This window comes from Euleptes europaea, chromosome 7 (genome assembly GCF_029931775.1).
Source record: "Euleptes europaea isolate rEulEur1 chromosome 7, rEulEur1.hap1, whole genome shotgun sequence".
NCBI lineage: Eukaryota > Metazoa > Chordata > Lepidosauria > Squamata > Sphaerodactylidae > Euleptes > Euleptes europaea.
Genome location: NC_079318.1, coordinates 14,735,640 through 14,752,519, shown reverse-complemented (window position 1 = coordinate 14,752,519; position 16,880 = coordinate 14,735,640). Strand labels below are relative to the sequence as shown.

Genomic DNA, 16,880 nt, shown 5'->3' with positions numbered 1-16,880 from the left:
AACCCGTTATTCATTTGGTTCTGGTAGGATAAGGCTTGAAATCTCTCACCTTATCAGTGTGCCTTTTAAGCTCTAATATGCCTTTACTTTATGAATTATTTAGTTCTAATTTGAAACTCCATTTTATTACTACACGGATTCTGTAACATAACTGATGCTGAGAAATAAATGCAGGAGCTGTAGTAGATTTCATCACTATACTGTTATATAGTGCTGTCTAGGAAATCAAAGGTGAGGTAGATAATCATACAGGAACAACAACTGGACAAACACAAAGAAAGACGAGGGCTTCCATTTAAAGGACAATCTTTATTTTGATGAGATGTTTCCAATGAAAGGCTCAGAAATATACCTGGATCCATTTTTTAAAATTTTCATTAATGTTGCTGACAGAACACAGGAAGCAGAGAAGCTTCATTACAGCAAAACAACTATTAGATCACATTGTATATTAGAATGTTTTGATTTGGGCTGCACAGCTCATCAGGTGAATTCATAACTGTATAACTATATATAACTATAACTATATATATAGTTGGACTCTGGACTATCTGTGCAATCCTGAAGGAGGGAGGGGCATGACCCCAACACCAGCATCCATGCTCCTTGCGCTGTGCAAAGTGGCACTGACACCGGCGCAGGGCAACCTATGCCGGCTATGAGGAGGAAGGCTTCCTCCCTGGTGGCATTTTTCCAGTGTGAGATCTTGCGCCAACATTCAGGGGGCAGAGTTGCCTTTAGGCCATTTCTAAAGCCCTTTCGCCCAGGAACACACTTTTTTGCATGTGTCCAGTTACGCCTGCAAAATAGCTGGCATAGCCCAGTGAAACTCAATGAGGGATTTTTTAAAAAATGCATTTTTAAACTTTTTTTTCTGACCAGAAAGCCTCTGAGGAGGCTGTGCAGCTTCGTCATCCCCGGCCATTGTCTATCTACCTCCCCTTCAGTAATGAGCTGTATGTGTTTGTGGTTGTACCTCCTTCCCTCATTTACTAATCAATAAAACATGCATGTACTGTTTCACACAATTCTAGAAATAATCACCTGAAAACATTAATTACAATTCTGAAACTGCCAAGTCTCATTTAAACTAAACAAACTAATCAATCATAACCCAACTATGAGATTTCGTGTGAGTAAACTAGCCTCTTAGTCACAGATTATTTTAACGGGATTGGGCACATATCTTGGACCTATCAGAGTCTGGTTGTTTGGACTTCTGTATGTTTATGATAGTCACAAAGTCAGCTTCTTGCTGTGGTCTGTCTTCCTGTCCTCCTCTCATATGCAAAGTTTGACTAAAGTCTTCTTCATTTTGGAAGCCTCCAACCTGATGATGCAAATTTCAAATGCAGGAAAAAGTAAAAATTGATTTGTCCCCACAAACTGGGATTCCAAACCATGGTTTAATCCAAATGTAGAATTCTAGTAGACATTACAGCAAACTGGAGTTTGATTCCAGGCTTTCAAAACCAGGAAGACTTCAATTGGATTCCACACATAAGGGGAGGTAGAAGAGACCATGTGAACATGGCAAAGTCAGATTCATGTCTACCATTAACCTAAGTTTATTGTTATTTCTGAATGCAGCCACCATTTGAACATGTGTTATACATTACAGAGGTTTTTTTTAAAGGGATGAGAGTAATTTTGTCTTCCCTACAGCCCTGACACGGTGGAATGTTTGTTAACGTTATGTCATGTTCTACATCTGAGAGCAGACAGAGTCAAAAGTCAAAGGCATAACTCTGAACAAGCCTTGTAACAATAATCCTTAGGTAGCCATATGCATGGGTGGTTGTATAGGGCAGGGCTTAAACTTTTTCCACTCGTGGCTCCTTTTCGCCCGAGAAATTTTTTACACAACCCCAGGTATATAGGTATATAAAATAGGTTCAGAAACCAATTTTTGCGTGACCCCCACATTCAGTTAAGCGACCCCATATGGGGTTATGATTCACAGTTTAAGAAGTTTTGGTACAGGGCATGTGCTTGTGGAGACGTTTTGAAAGTTTTGGCTTCAACTAACCACCTACCTAAACAAGGAAACTGTTTTTAAACAAAATTGTCCTATCGGTTCTACCAGAACCATTCCAATCAGGAGCAAAACCTTTCAAAAGACTTTTGACTATGTAGGTTCTCCCTTATCCACACATATGGCTATGTAGTGATGTGATGGATCTCCCCATTAACATAGAGTCCAATAGTAAATGAGGACAGGAGGTTGGGTTGAGCTGTCACGGCTGGCTTTATTGGCCAATACGTCAGAAACCAGGTGATCCCAGAAAGCAGACTAGCGAGCTCTGCAGTCCGGTCACACAGAGGGAGGGGCAATGCAAGAGGTTATATAGACATTTCACATTCCAATAACATACGATGCAGCTTGTCACTGCAACATCATTACTTTCTACAGAGTGGGTGGGCATTGCTACATTTCTGAACAGAACTCTATTGTTCCCTAGCAGTGAGGAGAAACGAAACTTAAAGGAAGGGGATGGGGGTGTGTGAAGGCTATTGGAGCCTTCCGTTAGCGGACTATGGAATCTGTGTGTATGTTTGGTGCTATGCAAGTGGCAGGAAAGGAGGGGCCACTGGGAAGCTGCTTCTGTGGGTATGTGTGTAGCCTGCGTGTCTGAACGTGGTTACTCAATCACAACAGTAGGATTATGGCCTATGTGTGGGAAAATATTTTGTGTAAACTGGCCCTTAATATCAGCTGCTCCAAGAAGATTTAACCTTGATTTTTTTTTCAACTCTCTTCTCTTCAGAGGACAGTTTAATTTTTTCTCCTCTCTAGAGAACCAAATTCCCTCAATTTATATTAACAGAAAGATACTGCCTTGTAATGGTGAGCTAAATAAAAGTGTTAGGAACATTAGAATATGCAGTGTTTTAGTTGGGAGGCTTACAGACTTGACACACATTCACATCCTTTTAGGTCAAACTGTTCGGACAGCTGAACAGCAAAAGGAAGGATAATTTAGTATAACACTTGACACGCCATTAGGATTAGCTAATAAAAACTATGAGTTTGTTTGCAGCCATTTGTTCCAACCCACATTACAAATTTGTCTGCTTTGAATTTAACAGGAACATTTGTGCCAGGATTTTTATATACAATGTGTGAAGGAAATGGAACAACTAGTAAACTGTCTAGCTGTGCCTGCTTATGACACAAAACTTTAGAAAACTACTCCAAAAAAAATCAGCATTGTAAAGTATACAAGTGGCTTACACTTATTGAAATCTATCAGCAATCTATCTTTTAACCAACCAGTACAGGACTAATCAAAATTTATTAGAAGCCATGTTTTTTTATATATCCAACGGCTACTAAGAATTATTAATTTTTATTAAAAACCAGCACAAAGAAGTGAAATATGACGAGTATTTAAAGTACAAGATCATCGCTTTTTCAAAAGCATAATTGTTTTGGTATTATTTGACAATGAAGATTAACTAGCTGGCCCGAAGATCAGTACTGTAAAACAGATGTTTAAAAACACCACTGAAAAAGATGTATTTAAGAATCCCAAGGTGATATTTAAAAACACAGCTTTAAACACAGACGGTTTCTAGGAATATAATGCAAAGGAGCCTGATTTTCAAGTTCTGCTAATTAGGTAAAGGTGCAAGCACTGGATCATTACTGACCCATGGGGTGATGTCACATCACAACGTTTACTAGGCAGACTATATTTACGGGGTGGTTTGCCATTGCCTTCCCCAGTCGTCTACACTTTACCCCCAGCAAGCTGAGTACTCATTTTACCAACTTCGGAAGGATGGAAGGCTGAGTCAACCTTGAGCTGTCTACCTGAAACCGACTTCCGTTGGGCCGGAGCTCAGGCTGTTAGCAGAGCTTTGACTGCAGTACTGCAGCTTACCACTCTTCGCCAAACTAAAACAAATACAACAAACTTCAGTTTCAGATATTCCCAAAGAAATATTACCAGGAAACCTTCCTTTCATAAAACATAATGAAGGGTCAGTTCAATGGCAACCTTTTCAAAAATAAACATGATTCTGCCCTCACATTTAATGGCAAGTTTTAGATTTGTTATGAAACAGCTCCCCAGCATTACTAAAGGGGGGCATTTTGCAGGAAGTGATTTTTTTTCATGAAACACGCCTCTTTTTTTGGTTCAGTCCTACAAATAATTCCTGTTTGAAATCTAGTGATAATAGGCAACAGATTATTGTATTTTAATATCACCCTCCATTCAAGGAGCTCAAGGCAGCATTGATGACCCCCATTTAAACCTCACAATAACCCTGGAAGGTAGGAAAGGCTGAGAGACTGGTCCAAGGTTATCTAGAGAATTTTATGGCAGAGTAGAAATTTGAAGCCTGACATCTTGTCTTCTAGTCTAATACCCCCCCCCTTAATTGGAGGATAAGAGGAAATGAGATCGAGCAAGTGAAATTGTTTAAATACCTTGGTATCCATTTTCACTATAGAGCCAGTTGGGTGACACACAGGAAACTTGCAATAACTGTGGTTATAAATAGCATTTCAGCAATCACCCGGTTTTACTATACTAAAGGCCATCAGTATGTCCCAGCAGCTCTCAAGGTTTTTAATGCTAAGGCATTTCTCAGCTCTTATACAGAGTTCCAATCTGGATCCATGCTCTAAACCAGGATGTTGAAAAAATACAATCCAAATTCCTAAGGAAAATTATAGGATTACCATCCTGTGTCCCCTATGTATCGCTCTGTTTAGAAACAAACCAAATACGTTTGGAAACCAGAGCCTGGCTCATCACAACCAAATTCTGGTTATGCTGGCATTTCAAATCAGAGTTCAACAGCTTTGCCCATCATATGTTAACAGAATTTGAACGAGCTAGTTGGACAAACTATATTGAAAGCAAAATTAGATCAATTGGAATCCCCTTGGACTCTTTGCTCTGCCTTACAGAGAAATCAGCTTTTGAGCTGATTAAGAACAGGCTTTTGGATATAGATCTGCAGGAGCTTAGAAGAGCAGCCTGCAGTAGATGCTCCCCTATACACTGGAAGCCCTGGACATACAATCAGTCCTTAGCATACTGCCTCTCATGTTTAACTGACCCCCAACAGAGAAGGGCCTACATGCTCGCTAGATTTAATGCCCTTCCTTCCGCCTTGCTCTATGGAAGATTCAATAAGGTCTCATATTTGGATAGGGCCCGTCCTTGAGGGGAGGGCGTAATAGAATCAGTTTCTCATGTCCTCCTTAACTGTCCATTTTACTCTAGGGGCCGCTCTCAATTTATTGACCCGTTATTTGTGGACAGGGGATGGTTACCCGCAAAAATTAAGGTGTCTCTCCTTATGACCACCCAGGACCCCATAAAAATTGAATCAGTGGCAAGATTCCTACAGTTTGCAATTCAAGAACGTGAGTGCTTGTGTACCAAATAAGGCTGGCCTAGTACTGTCAAATTACCTAATGCACGTAAATTGATTTTACTGTAAAAACTATGGAGATCCTTGTATTGTATGGAGTCTATGTATTTGCTTTTGTACATTTTATTTTATGCCAATAAAGGCTTTGTTGTTGTTGTTGTTGTTGTTGTAGTCTAACACTCTAACCATTTTACTGCAATAACTATACTACAGACACTGGAAAATGCTCTGCCCATAACAAATTAATTTATTTAGCACTTTGCCTAATGACAGGGAGATAACTGTTTACTAAGCAGCAAACCACCAAACCCATAACCATACACAAAGATGTAAAATAGTTACTGTTTTTAAAATACTTTATATAAACTTTAAAAAAATACCTTATATTTTTGCTTTTTAAAATGGTGGCTGACAGCGAAACACTGAGCAGGATCCAGCTAAATTAATCTACCGGTAATTTAAATTCCAACTGATTTAAGCAGATGCCTGATGCTCTCCCATTGGATTTAACAGTACTTAACTTTGGCAGGATCATGCCCCAGTGAATATGTGTGTGAGTGTAAACATAAGCAGTTTTAAATACAAAGGAAAAAATTTAAAACCTATCCAAAAGTACAAGACAGAAATTAAAACACATCCAAAAGTAAGCAGAGGTTACGGTATGTTCATATGTATACCCTCATTTTTGGAGTGGACAAATTTCTTCTATTTTTTCATGTTCCCTTCAATTATGTAATACCTCTTAGGAAGGGAAGTTACAGAAGCCAGGCAATTGCTTTTAGCATACAAACTGAAACTGAAACCACACCTCCATAAAGAAGCTACCATGACAATTTACCTCAGTGCAATTAGGAAGAAGATTAATGGTAATTAATGGTAATTTATAAGATCTGCAAAATCAATGAATGAATACATTGGCATTAATCCAGAATTAATTCATGGGATCGCATTCAAAGCATCCTTTCAAGGCTCTATGATGACCTCAAATGTTTATATGCTAAGGTACATGAAATCACACAATACCCTTGTGGGTTAAAGAAAAGTATAGGTGTTAAGTAATTGAAACACAAAATATAAACATTATTAGACTTTTAAAAGATTGAATATTTGGTTGACTCAGTGTGTGTGTGTGTGCGTGCGCATGCATGTATAATGTATAGACACAGGTATGGAATTTGAGAAATCTAATTGAAAACTCTTGGTACATTTATTAATTTAAGTATTTCTATCCTCAACCAAAAACTGATTTCCAAGATGCTTTATAGCATATCTTTTTTAAAAATATCAAAATAATTAACATTTCAGAAATATAGTATCTACCCCTCATAATCTATGAGAGATTAAAAAAAACAATTCTCAAAAATTACATGAAGTAAAACTTTATTTAATTGTGTTTAATATATTTATATCCTTAGTTTCCCACAATTAATTAAATTCAAAGTGCCTTACATAATTAAAATCAGATAAAATCTAATTTCTCAAAAATACAAACCAAATTAAAAAAAGAGAGCAAGTCATCATAATAACTGACCTCCACTCAAAAGCCGTTAAAAGCATATTGAAAAGTCTCTGCCTTTACAGAGTCTCAAGGCTGGACCCTTCTTCCCTCAGGAAGCCCATTCCAGCAAAAACATAAAAACCAACAGTTCAGCCAACAGTACCATTAAAAGGAGCTCCATTAAAAAACACCATGGGGGGAACAAACTCACCTAAAAGCCTAGGAGAACAGATAATCTGGTGCTAAGAATCTGGTGCCAAGCAAGCATCCAAGGGGAAGACATTCCATAACTGGGCTGCCACTACAGAAAAAGGTTCCTAGCTATTACTTGCCTCATCACTGGGAGAAGAAGCAGGGCATCAGATGATCGTCTCAGGAGAGAGGCAGCAGCATATGGAAGAAGATGGCCTTATGCATATGGAAGAAGATGGCCTTTTAGATATTGTGATCCCAAGGCGTTATCTTAAAATAACCAGCACTTTTAATTGGGACCAGAAATGATAGGAAGCCAACACCAGTGAGATATGATCTCTGCATCTGAAACACATCTACACCCTTGACAGAGCATTCTGTGCCATCTGCAGTTTCCAAACCATCTGCAGAGTTGACCTGATGCAGAGCATATGGCAGTATTCTAACCTGGATTACCTGGATGGTTTAGGTTAGCCTCATCTTCTCAGATCTCAACAGCTAAGAAAGGTTGGCCCTGGTTAGTACTTGGATGGGAGACTACCAAGGAAGTTGCTATGCAGAGGCAGGCAATGGCAAACCATCCTTGTTCATGTCTTGCCAATGGAAACCCTACGGGATTACCATAAATCAACTGCAACTTGACGGCACTTTCTACCACCAACAACCTTTGTGGTCAAATCATGCCTCTCCAAGAAAAGTCACAGCTGGCAAACCAGCTAAAGAGGTACTACAGTCATCAGAGGAGATACCAGTCTCCATATGAAGATCTAGATTTAACAGCTACGCCCACAAAGCTTCAAACCTGCTTTTTAAGAAGTGCAAGCCCCTCCAGAATAACCTGGCACCTCAATCCTGGATTGGCACAATTATTGATTAACAAAATGTCCATCTTACTTGCATTGTAATTTACTCTCCAGTCCCTCCTCCAGACCATTACTATTTCCAGGCACTGGTTCAGAATGTGTGCTCTCTCACCTGATCTAGAAGTAGATCTCCAGATCTTCAGATTTCCTTTCCCATAGGTTTATGTAGATGTTAAAAAGAATGGGGGATAGGATCAGCCCACGCAGAAACCCACAGCATAAGTACTTCATGCTCAAAAGCAGTCCGTCCCTCAGCACAACAAATGACCAGCTGTTTCTCTACCAAAAGGATGTCTGAAGCCAGATCAAAATGATTCTGATCAGCCTCATCAAAAAACATCTGGAGTTATCCAGGCACTACACACCTGAGAACCTTATCTTTAATCAGCCACAAAGAGCCAGGGTAAATAACTGAGAATGTCAGTTGGACTTTTTCAACTAGTCTGTCTACATCCTCAGGCTAAATGAACTGAAAGTCACTCAAGCAACTGTGGTTGCTCTGATAGCATTCTGATACTGCCACATTGTAAACTATGCGTATTTACATACAAATCTGAGTTTGCTCCATTGGGGGACAAAGATAAAAGCTCCCTTACCATTCAGATAGGAGCCCGGTGGTACAGAGTGATAAACTGCAGTACTGCAGTCCAAACTCTGCTCACGACCTGAGTTCGATCCTGACGGAAGCTGGTTTCAGGTAGCCGGCTCAAGGTTGATGGAGCCTTCCATCCTTCCGAGGTCGGTAAAATGAGGACCCAGCTTGCTGGGGGTAAAGGGAAGATGACTGGGGAAGGCACTGGCAAACCACCCTGTAAACAAAGTCTGCCTGGTAAACGTCGGGATTTGACGTCACCCCATGGGTCACGAATGACCCGGTGCTTGCACAGGGGACCTTTACCTTTTACCATTCAGATAGATGGTTTTGTGCAGGAGCAATGGTGGCAGAGAAGCAAGAATGCTTCATTGCCATCACTGCTACTTAGAAGGCTTGATAACTCGTGTTCAGTAATGCTTATCACAGGTTTTCCTCCACCTGCTCTCTAGCTGTCTTGTGGTCTGTTTCATTACCTCTGGCTACCTAGTAAACCAGTGAACTGAAAGGACTCAACAAGATCAAAAAAGAGTGATTGAATCAACTGCTTGTGCCATCTCCTGATTACAGAGATTCACCAGGACACTGACAGGTGCCAGTCATGCCAGCAGGGAACACCCCAAGGGCGGTCAGAAGACTCATCATCCTATTCGTGTGGACAATCCTAATGGATCTCCTACCCTTGCTGAGATTACAGGAAGACAACTTCACCAAGAAATTGTCAGTCCATGAAAAGGGGAAATAGAAATTTTCCCCACTGAACCATTTAACTCTGTTCTGGTGCAAAAATTAAATCAAGGGCAAACACTGCGCTGTGATGTTCTTAAACAGCCCCATGGCTGTCACTGCTTAAGTGAGACTCAGCATATGTGAAGAAATCACCAAGCATTGAAAGACAATACCGCAACCTCATATATTGTTAGATTAAATAATTTAAGAGCTATTCTGGAACAAGGTTCTTCTATAGTCCTATGAGAATTTATCTGTGAACTGCTTTATCGGGCAGTTCAGCTTTAATCAATTTGCTGTTTCAAACTTTAAAAAACAGACAAACTAAAAACACAGTCAGGGATGAATTCAATCAAAACTGCACATATATTACTACTGGTGGTGGTGGTAGTAGAAAGTGCCATCAAGTCGAACCTGACTCATGGCAACCGCATGAGGTAAGGAATCTTCACAGGAGGTTTGCCATTGCCTTCCTCTGCCTAGCAACCATGGACTTCTTTGGTGGTCTCCCATCCAAGTACTAACCAGGGCCAACCCTGCTTAGCTTCCAAAATCTGACGAGATTGAGCTAGCCTGGGCCATCCAAGACAGAGATTACTACTAGGTTTGCTAATCCCTGAAGTTTCTTCCCCTTAGGTATTTTTCCTAAGGTCTGAATAAAGTTAATATAGACAAAATATTAGTCAGAACTGATCTGCCACTCTTCATAAAAATGAAACCATCCAGCAAAATTCACCATTCCTAAAACCGTAATTACAGCTACACATACAGGAACTGGGCTGTGTTGTAGGCAAATAATCCACTCCTAAATATTTCTGAATGGAAGACAATCCTACTAATCTAAATTGGATTTACTTCCTAATAAATATGTTTAGGATTGCAGCCAACAACAAGGCTTTCTTTTTAGTTACAACAGATTTACTTGTATTAGCATATCACCTTTTCAAGATTTATTCATGATACTCAATGTTTTCCCACTACTTCACAAAATGAGAAAAATTAGTCTATTATCATTCAAAAATGTTTTCCACATTGTCCATAGATTCACTCAACTAGTTAAGAATGTAATATCATGTAACAAGAATATCACACTAAAATTTTCATTGACCACCATCCATCCCATTGCTATCACCCCATGCTTGGATGTGGTAAAATGACTTTTTATGTTGCTAAATGATCAGGCTATCCGGTAGTACTTTCATCCCTACAGAGAGTCATACAAATAAAACATAGCTCAGGTTTTCTAACTGAAAATGTTACATCTGAAATGGCTGAAATATCATCTACTCAAAAGCTGGTTTGAAATAAAATGAGGAAAAATGCTGCCAATGGAGAAGGAAGCAAGAGTTAAAAGAGGTCTATTCTGTACCATTTTAAAAAAGAAACATTCAAGAAAGACCTCGTGCAGGCCCTCATTAGAAGATCAATTTGTAGCATAATACCTGTGTGTGTGTGTGTGCGCGCGCGTGTGCAGTGAAAAGTGCATATTCCCACATGACTATATAAAAGTTCATTTATGGAAGGATCACACATTGCTTGCCAAGAAAGTTTGGTGGCAATTATTAAGCCATCTTTCGGGAGGGAGGGGGGGGAGAGAGAATTACCTCAGTCAATAATTTGAATGCATGATGCCATGTTTCTCACTCCATTTTAAATTCAGTTTGGATTTGATATTAAAACTCAAAAAACAATCAGAATCTGAAAATCTCATTTGTTGCTATAGTATTAATAATCTTGTTTTCAACACAAAACATTATACTTTTATATCAGATGACACAAATCTCTTACTGGTAAGCTTGATGGTCTCTCTTGTTGTATTAGGTTCAGTTCTTCATGGTTAGGCTTGCCTTGGGTAAGGGGTGGTTGGGATCTGGTCCCATAGCCTTCCTGAGACATATCCTGGATAAAACAGATATGAAACCCTTTGTTATTTAGACTGAAATCTAATCATGAGAACAGCGAAAGAATGACAGTTCATTACCTTTTTATAAAACTTTACTTCATTTGTACTCTACCTTTCTCCACAATGGGGACCCAAAGGGTCACAACATTCTCTTCTCCACCACTTTATCCTAACAACAACCCTGTGAGGTAGGCCAGGCTGAGGGTATGAGACTAGCCCAAGGTCACCCAGCAAGCTTCCATGGCAGATAGGGGATTCAAACCTCAGTCTCCCAGAACTTAGTCTGACATTAACTACGACACCACACTGACTTTTGTCCATGTGATGCAGTCCCATTGCTCAATATCTCAATGTGAAGATTTTCATAGGAATCAATAGATCCTGGTTCTTCCCCCATTCCCTCAAAGATCTATTTGGCTCTACAGAAATCCTCCTTGCATGTGCTGCACCAGGACTGAGAATGAATCAAGCCCTATGCCTTTTTGTGGAGAGGCCCATGGAAAAAGTGAAAATTTGCACAGAATGTGGAGCATATCATTGCTTAAAACAGAGAGAGTCACGAAGCCCTCCAATGGACACTAGAACAATTCCTATAGTATTCCTCGAATAATGTACATTTCACAACGCTCTAAAAAGAAACAACATTAAGGGCATAATCCAATACACCTTTTCCCCTCCTGAAGTGCATGCAAGCAGCTCAAGAAGCTCTCTTGGTCCACTTCCCATAACCTAAAAAAATCCCTTCCCTCTACTTATTGTAAGCTGCTCACGCTCCAGAGTCATATGTAGGCAAGCTGGGAACAGGAAAACAGAATCAGGATGCTCCATATATGGACACTTTGCCCAAGGTGGATTGGACTGTGCCTTATGTTTCTATCTCAATACATTTCAAAAGCAAATTGCTTTGGGAGAAGCTTTAATAAGCTGTCAGTAATTCTGCAACTAGTTATTCATGCATAAATCCCACTGAAGTCAACAGGATTTATCTTTACATTACTTGTGGCAGAATCACCACAAGAGCCAACAAAGCCTAAAGCATAGTTTTCAAGCACTGGACATCAAAGTGAAAAAGAACAACACTGATTATTTCCCCCCCTGAAAAGATTCCCAGTATTTTAGGTGTAAGAAGGGAGTTTCCTTTTCCAATTCTGCAAAGGGGGGGGGGGATGTAACCATTGCCTATTAAATATATGGAGAAACTAGTTTTATTTTCTGGTTATATGTGTATGTTCATTACAAGTCTTCCTGGCAACTCTATTCAACCCTTCCTCCTTATTCTTAAATATACGGACAAGAAGCAGGACAGAATGTGAAGTGCTTATTTTAGCATGTGTATGTGGCACATGAAAGTTGAAGAACCAGTTTCCAATTGTAGAAAAGAGAGATCACACCTTAACATTCAAGTGGAGCTGAACTGTTTTGTTGTTGTCTCCCCTCTCCCCCACCCCAGTTTGCATAACAGATTGCTCTCAGTTTGTTTTTTCCCTGTGTTTTCGCTTGCCACTTTGATAAACAACTGAATGGGAACAATTATTTTTACATACAATATTTTTAACATGAGAATAATTTCTGCACGCCTCCAAAGTGCTTTCATCATTACACATCTGCTTCTTGAAAAGTACAATTTGGACAGCCCAAAGGATCTGGTCCTACAGTCCTATTGTGTCTAGATCAGTGGTTCCCAACCTTTTTTGACCAGGGACCACTAGGACTTTTTTGTTCAGTGCAGGGACCCCAAGGTTCAAAATAAAAATTCCGAGAATTTGAAAATAAACTTTAATCATAACTGTTAGTTAAACATTAAATTTAGAATAATTTTTGAATATATATATTTTATAATAGAGAACTTATAATTGAAAATATTAATTTATTATGGGTTTATAACTTTGTTTCACGGACCTTAATTTAGTTCTCGACCCCTGGTCCACGGACCCCTGGTTGGGAACCAGTGGTCTAGATCAAGGGAAGTAATACTACCACTGTATTCTGCATTGGTCAGAACTCACTTGGAATACTGTGTCCAGTTTTGGGCTCCACAATTTAAGAAGGATGTTGACAAGTTGGTGTGTGTCCAGAAGAGGGCGACCAGAATGGTCAAAGGTCTGGAATCCATGCCTTATGAGGAGAGACTTAGGGAGTTGGGTTTGTTTAGTTTGGAAAAGAGACGGTTGAGGGGAGACATGATATTTAAATATTTCAAGGGATGTCATGTTGATGAGGGAACTAGCTTGTTCTCTGTTGCTCCAGAGACTAGGACACGGAGTAATGGATTTAAACTAATAGAAAAGTGATTCCACCTAAACATTAGGAAGAACTTTCTGACAGTGAGGGCTGTTCGATGGTGGAATGTGCTGCCTCGGAGGGTGGTGGAGGCTGCCTCGCAGGGTGGTGGAGTCTTTGGAGGTCTTTAAGCAGAGGCTAGATGGCCATATGTCGGGAGTGCTTTGATTGTGGGATCCTGCATGGCGGGGGGAGGGTTGGGGTCACTGGGGATGTAGGGGGGGAGGTAGTTGTTAATTTCCTGCATTGTGCAGGGGGTTGGACTAGATGACCCTGGTGGTCCCTTCCAACTCTATGATTCTATGATTCTACAGTAGCTACTGCCGGTCCAGTGACACAATAAGCTTGTTCAGTATTAGTGGGTGAATTAAATGGGATGCTCCATCCCATACAGATCCCCAAATGTGTAAGAAAGAAGAAAAACACACAGAACAAATTCCTGCAAGGTAGGTGTGCTCATGTTGCAACAAAACCCAAAAACAAGCCTAATGGTGCCTTTAACAACCAACAGAATGAGAAAAGTGACGCTTTTGATGGATAACAGTATACTTGCATTTAAACTGCAAGGCTTCTCTTTCAAACAGGTTAAGCGGAACTTTCTGCTCCATTTTAATGGAGCTCAGATACAGGAAAACCAGCTAATAAACATTCAGTGTCATGCTTAGCCATTTCTGCCATTCTGACCTTTGCATGAAAGAAAATTTGAATGGTATCAAGGGGGGAGGTGTATGAATTTTTAAAAAATGCCAATAAAACTGGTTTCAGAGGGTAGTCGTGTTGGTCTGCAGTAGAACAACCAGATTCGTATCCAGTAGCACCTTAGAGGCCAACAGGATTTTCAGGGTATGAGCTTTCAAGTGTCAAAGAAGGGAGCTTTGACTCTCAAAAACTCATACCTCAAAAATCTTGTTGGCCTTTAAAAGAGATATCCATATTACTATTAGAAAAGTTATTAGTATGTGCTTATAAAATGTTTATAAAAAGGAAATGCTATATATTTTATTGTAAAAAAGTATAGGGGGTACTTTAAAATTTTTTTAAAAAATCTTGGTCTCTATGATGTTTTTGGACCTGAATCTAACAATAAAACTGTTGCGCCAGTTTCTTTTTGGGGGTGCATAGAACTTTAAGTATGTGTCAAGAAAAAATCTTTAAAGTATGGTTACTAGCAAAGCAACAATTAGGTTTAAGGGCGAGAAAGGCTGGTGGCTGAATGATTATTACCCACAGTGACGCCTCCTATTTCCCCTTCCAGATTTTTGCTTGTGACACAGTTCTCCCGCTGCGTAGGCCAGCAGGTCCCTCTGGATTAACAGCAGGATTTAAAATCAACAAATGGCACAACGCCCCTATTCAGCTGCCTTCCCCGTTATAAGCAACATAAAAGTGCAGGACAGCTTCACAATGGACAAACAAATGAGCAAACCTCTGCTTTTTCTTTGAAATTTAAACATACCCTCAGTATTTGTTATCAACACAGAGGTGTCTGTAATAAATCCTCAACAGAAAACGGTAGCTCTTACATGGTTTGTTCAACCAGCTGTCTTCTTTTTGGTTTACTATTCTAGCCAACAAACAAACAAGCATTAAAAATAGGACTGACATTAAATGTTGAAAACAGGCTTGCAAACTGGGGAGGAGAGTGACAGCTACAAACAGGAGGGAGGGAAGAATGCAAGAGACAGGAAAGGCTCAAAGTCCCTTCACAAAGTCACAGAGTACGTCAGAAAAAGCCAGCTATTGTAAAGGCTATATAAAATTGTCTTATACCTAACTATTCATAGCACTGTAATGTGCCAGTGCACCTGAGGGAGAATTACAAGGGGTACACATGAGCTCCTGCCTTCTTGGTTTGCCTCGCTTGTTTCAACTTGGCACAGAATTCATGCCTGAGAAGAATGTGGTCCTTGTGGGCATAATGGCTCTATGGTGCTATGGTGCCCATTAAAAAAAATAGTTTTGTATATTACCAAAAAGTTATGTGATAAAAATTCCAACTCCTGCTCCTCAGTATTTTCATACTCTGGTATTAGAAGGTTGCAAACAATCATTTATCAAAGGCAAAATCAAAGGAGATATATTCCAGCATATGATTAGGAGAACAGGTCATATTATTACTGAACTCATGGGTTTTGTTTTTAGTATATTATACAAGTTGCATATAACTTTTCTGAAATTGTAATCACTGATTTATATTTAGATTCCACACAGACACACACTTTTCAAGCCCAGGGGCTTCAAAGTAGCTAACAGTGAAAACATAAAAAATACTAAATGGTGGTATAAAACATTGGTAAATGTTCTGGAAAGATGCAGCCTTTCATGACAACCACAACAAAACAACAAAACTTTGCAACATATTTTTACCCTTATATATGCAGAGCTTGGTTTGGGATGGAAATATACCTCAATTACAATATGCATACTTGTTTTAAAGAGAGCAGGTCAATTGCATACTATAATCCACCTTGTTCCACAGCTACAAAAGATTTAGTGAAAAACAGATGGTTTTAATAACTCTTAACAGAAGTCACTGAGCATGGCTCCCAGTCTCACTGGGAAGGGTACTGCCACTGAGAAAGAGCAATGCCATTTTAAGTATAATTACACCCATCTAAATCAATTGAAGTCAATGGGCTTAGAATGGTGTAACTCTACCTAGGATGGCACTGTATTCCTAGTTGACAACAGAGTTGGTACCTGATTAAACATTTCTCCAGAATATCTTGATTGTTGGGAGGACAAGTAAGCGTGAACTATGACATCACCAAAGAAATGTGGGGAATAAATACATCTTTATATAGTATGTGTGCAAAATCAGAGAAGGAAAGAATAGAGACATGGATCACTGGCACAGAAAAACATTCACTTTAAAATGCTTGGCTAAAAGTTTCCAATCAACTATTCTGTATTCTGACACCTGCTCAGAATTCTGAAGTAGCTGAAAGTGCAATTTCCAGAATAAATTAATTTCCACCCGGTGCTGAGGGCTCAGGGCTGCTAATAGCAATTGTGAATTATTTGCCTGGGACAATTTTCCTTAAATGTTTGTTTGGAAGCCACCAGAGAGAATTTATGGTCAAAATGAAACCAATATTCAATAAATACAAATTACATACAAATCTTCAATAAATAAAGAATTCACAATGGAAAAAGACCTGATAAATGGACGGAGTGAGGAGGGTAACGAGGCACGGCAAAATCAAACGTTTATCCGACTCAAATACACAGAGGGGTAAAGCTAAGCAGGCTACTCCAAAGTCTCATTTCATTTACTGGGGCTTACTGATAGGAAAGTGTTTTTACGACAGCAGCCATAGTGATTAGGTCTGAATATGAAAATTGGGTTGGATTTAGTAGAAGGGGTAAAGGAGATTGTGCCTGTTTTCCTTAATGGTCCTTTCCTCACAGGGACATTCATGTAGAATA

General features: G+C 39.5%; 1 protein-coding gene across 7 annotated transcripts in view; it reads right to left on the bottom strand.

Moving 5' to 3' along the window:
• The window catches only part of ARID1B (AT-rich interaction domain 1B), a 437,633-nt gene that overhangs the window by 313,391 nt on the left and 107,362 nt on the right, over positions 1–16,880 (bottom strand). For all 7 annotated transcript variants that reach the window (XM_056853875.1, XM_056853877.1, XM_056853880.1 and 4 more), the window contains exon 3: positions 11,057–11,167. In XM_056853875.1, the coding sequence (XP_056709853.1) occupies positions 11,057–11,167 (111 nt within the window). The remainder of the gene's footprint in view (positions 1–11,056; positions 11,168–16,880) is intronic.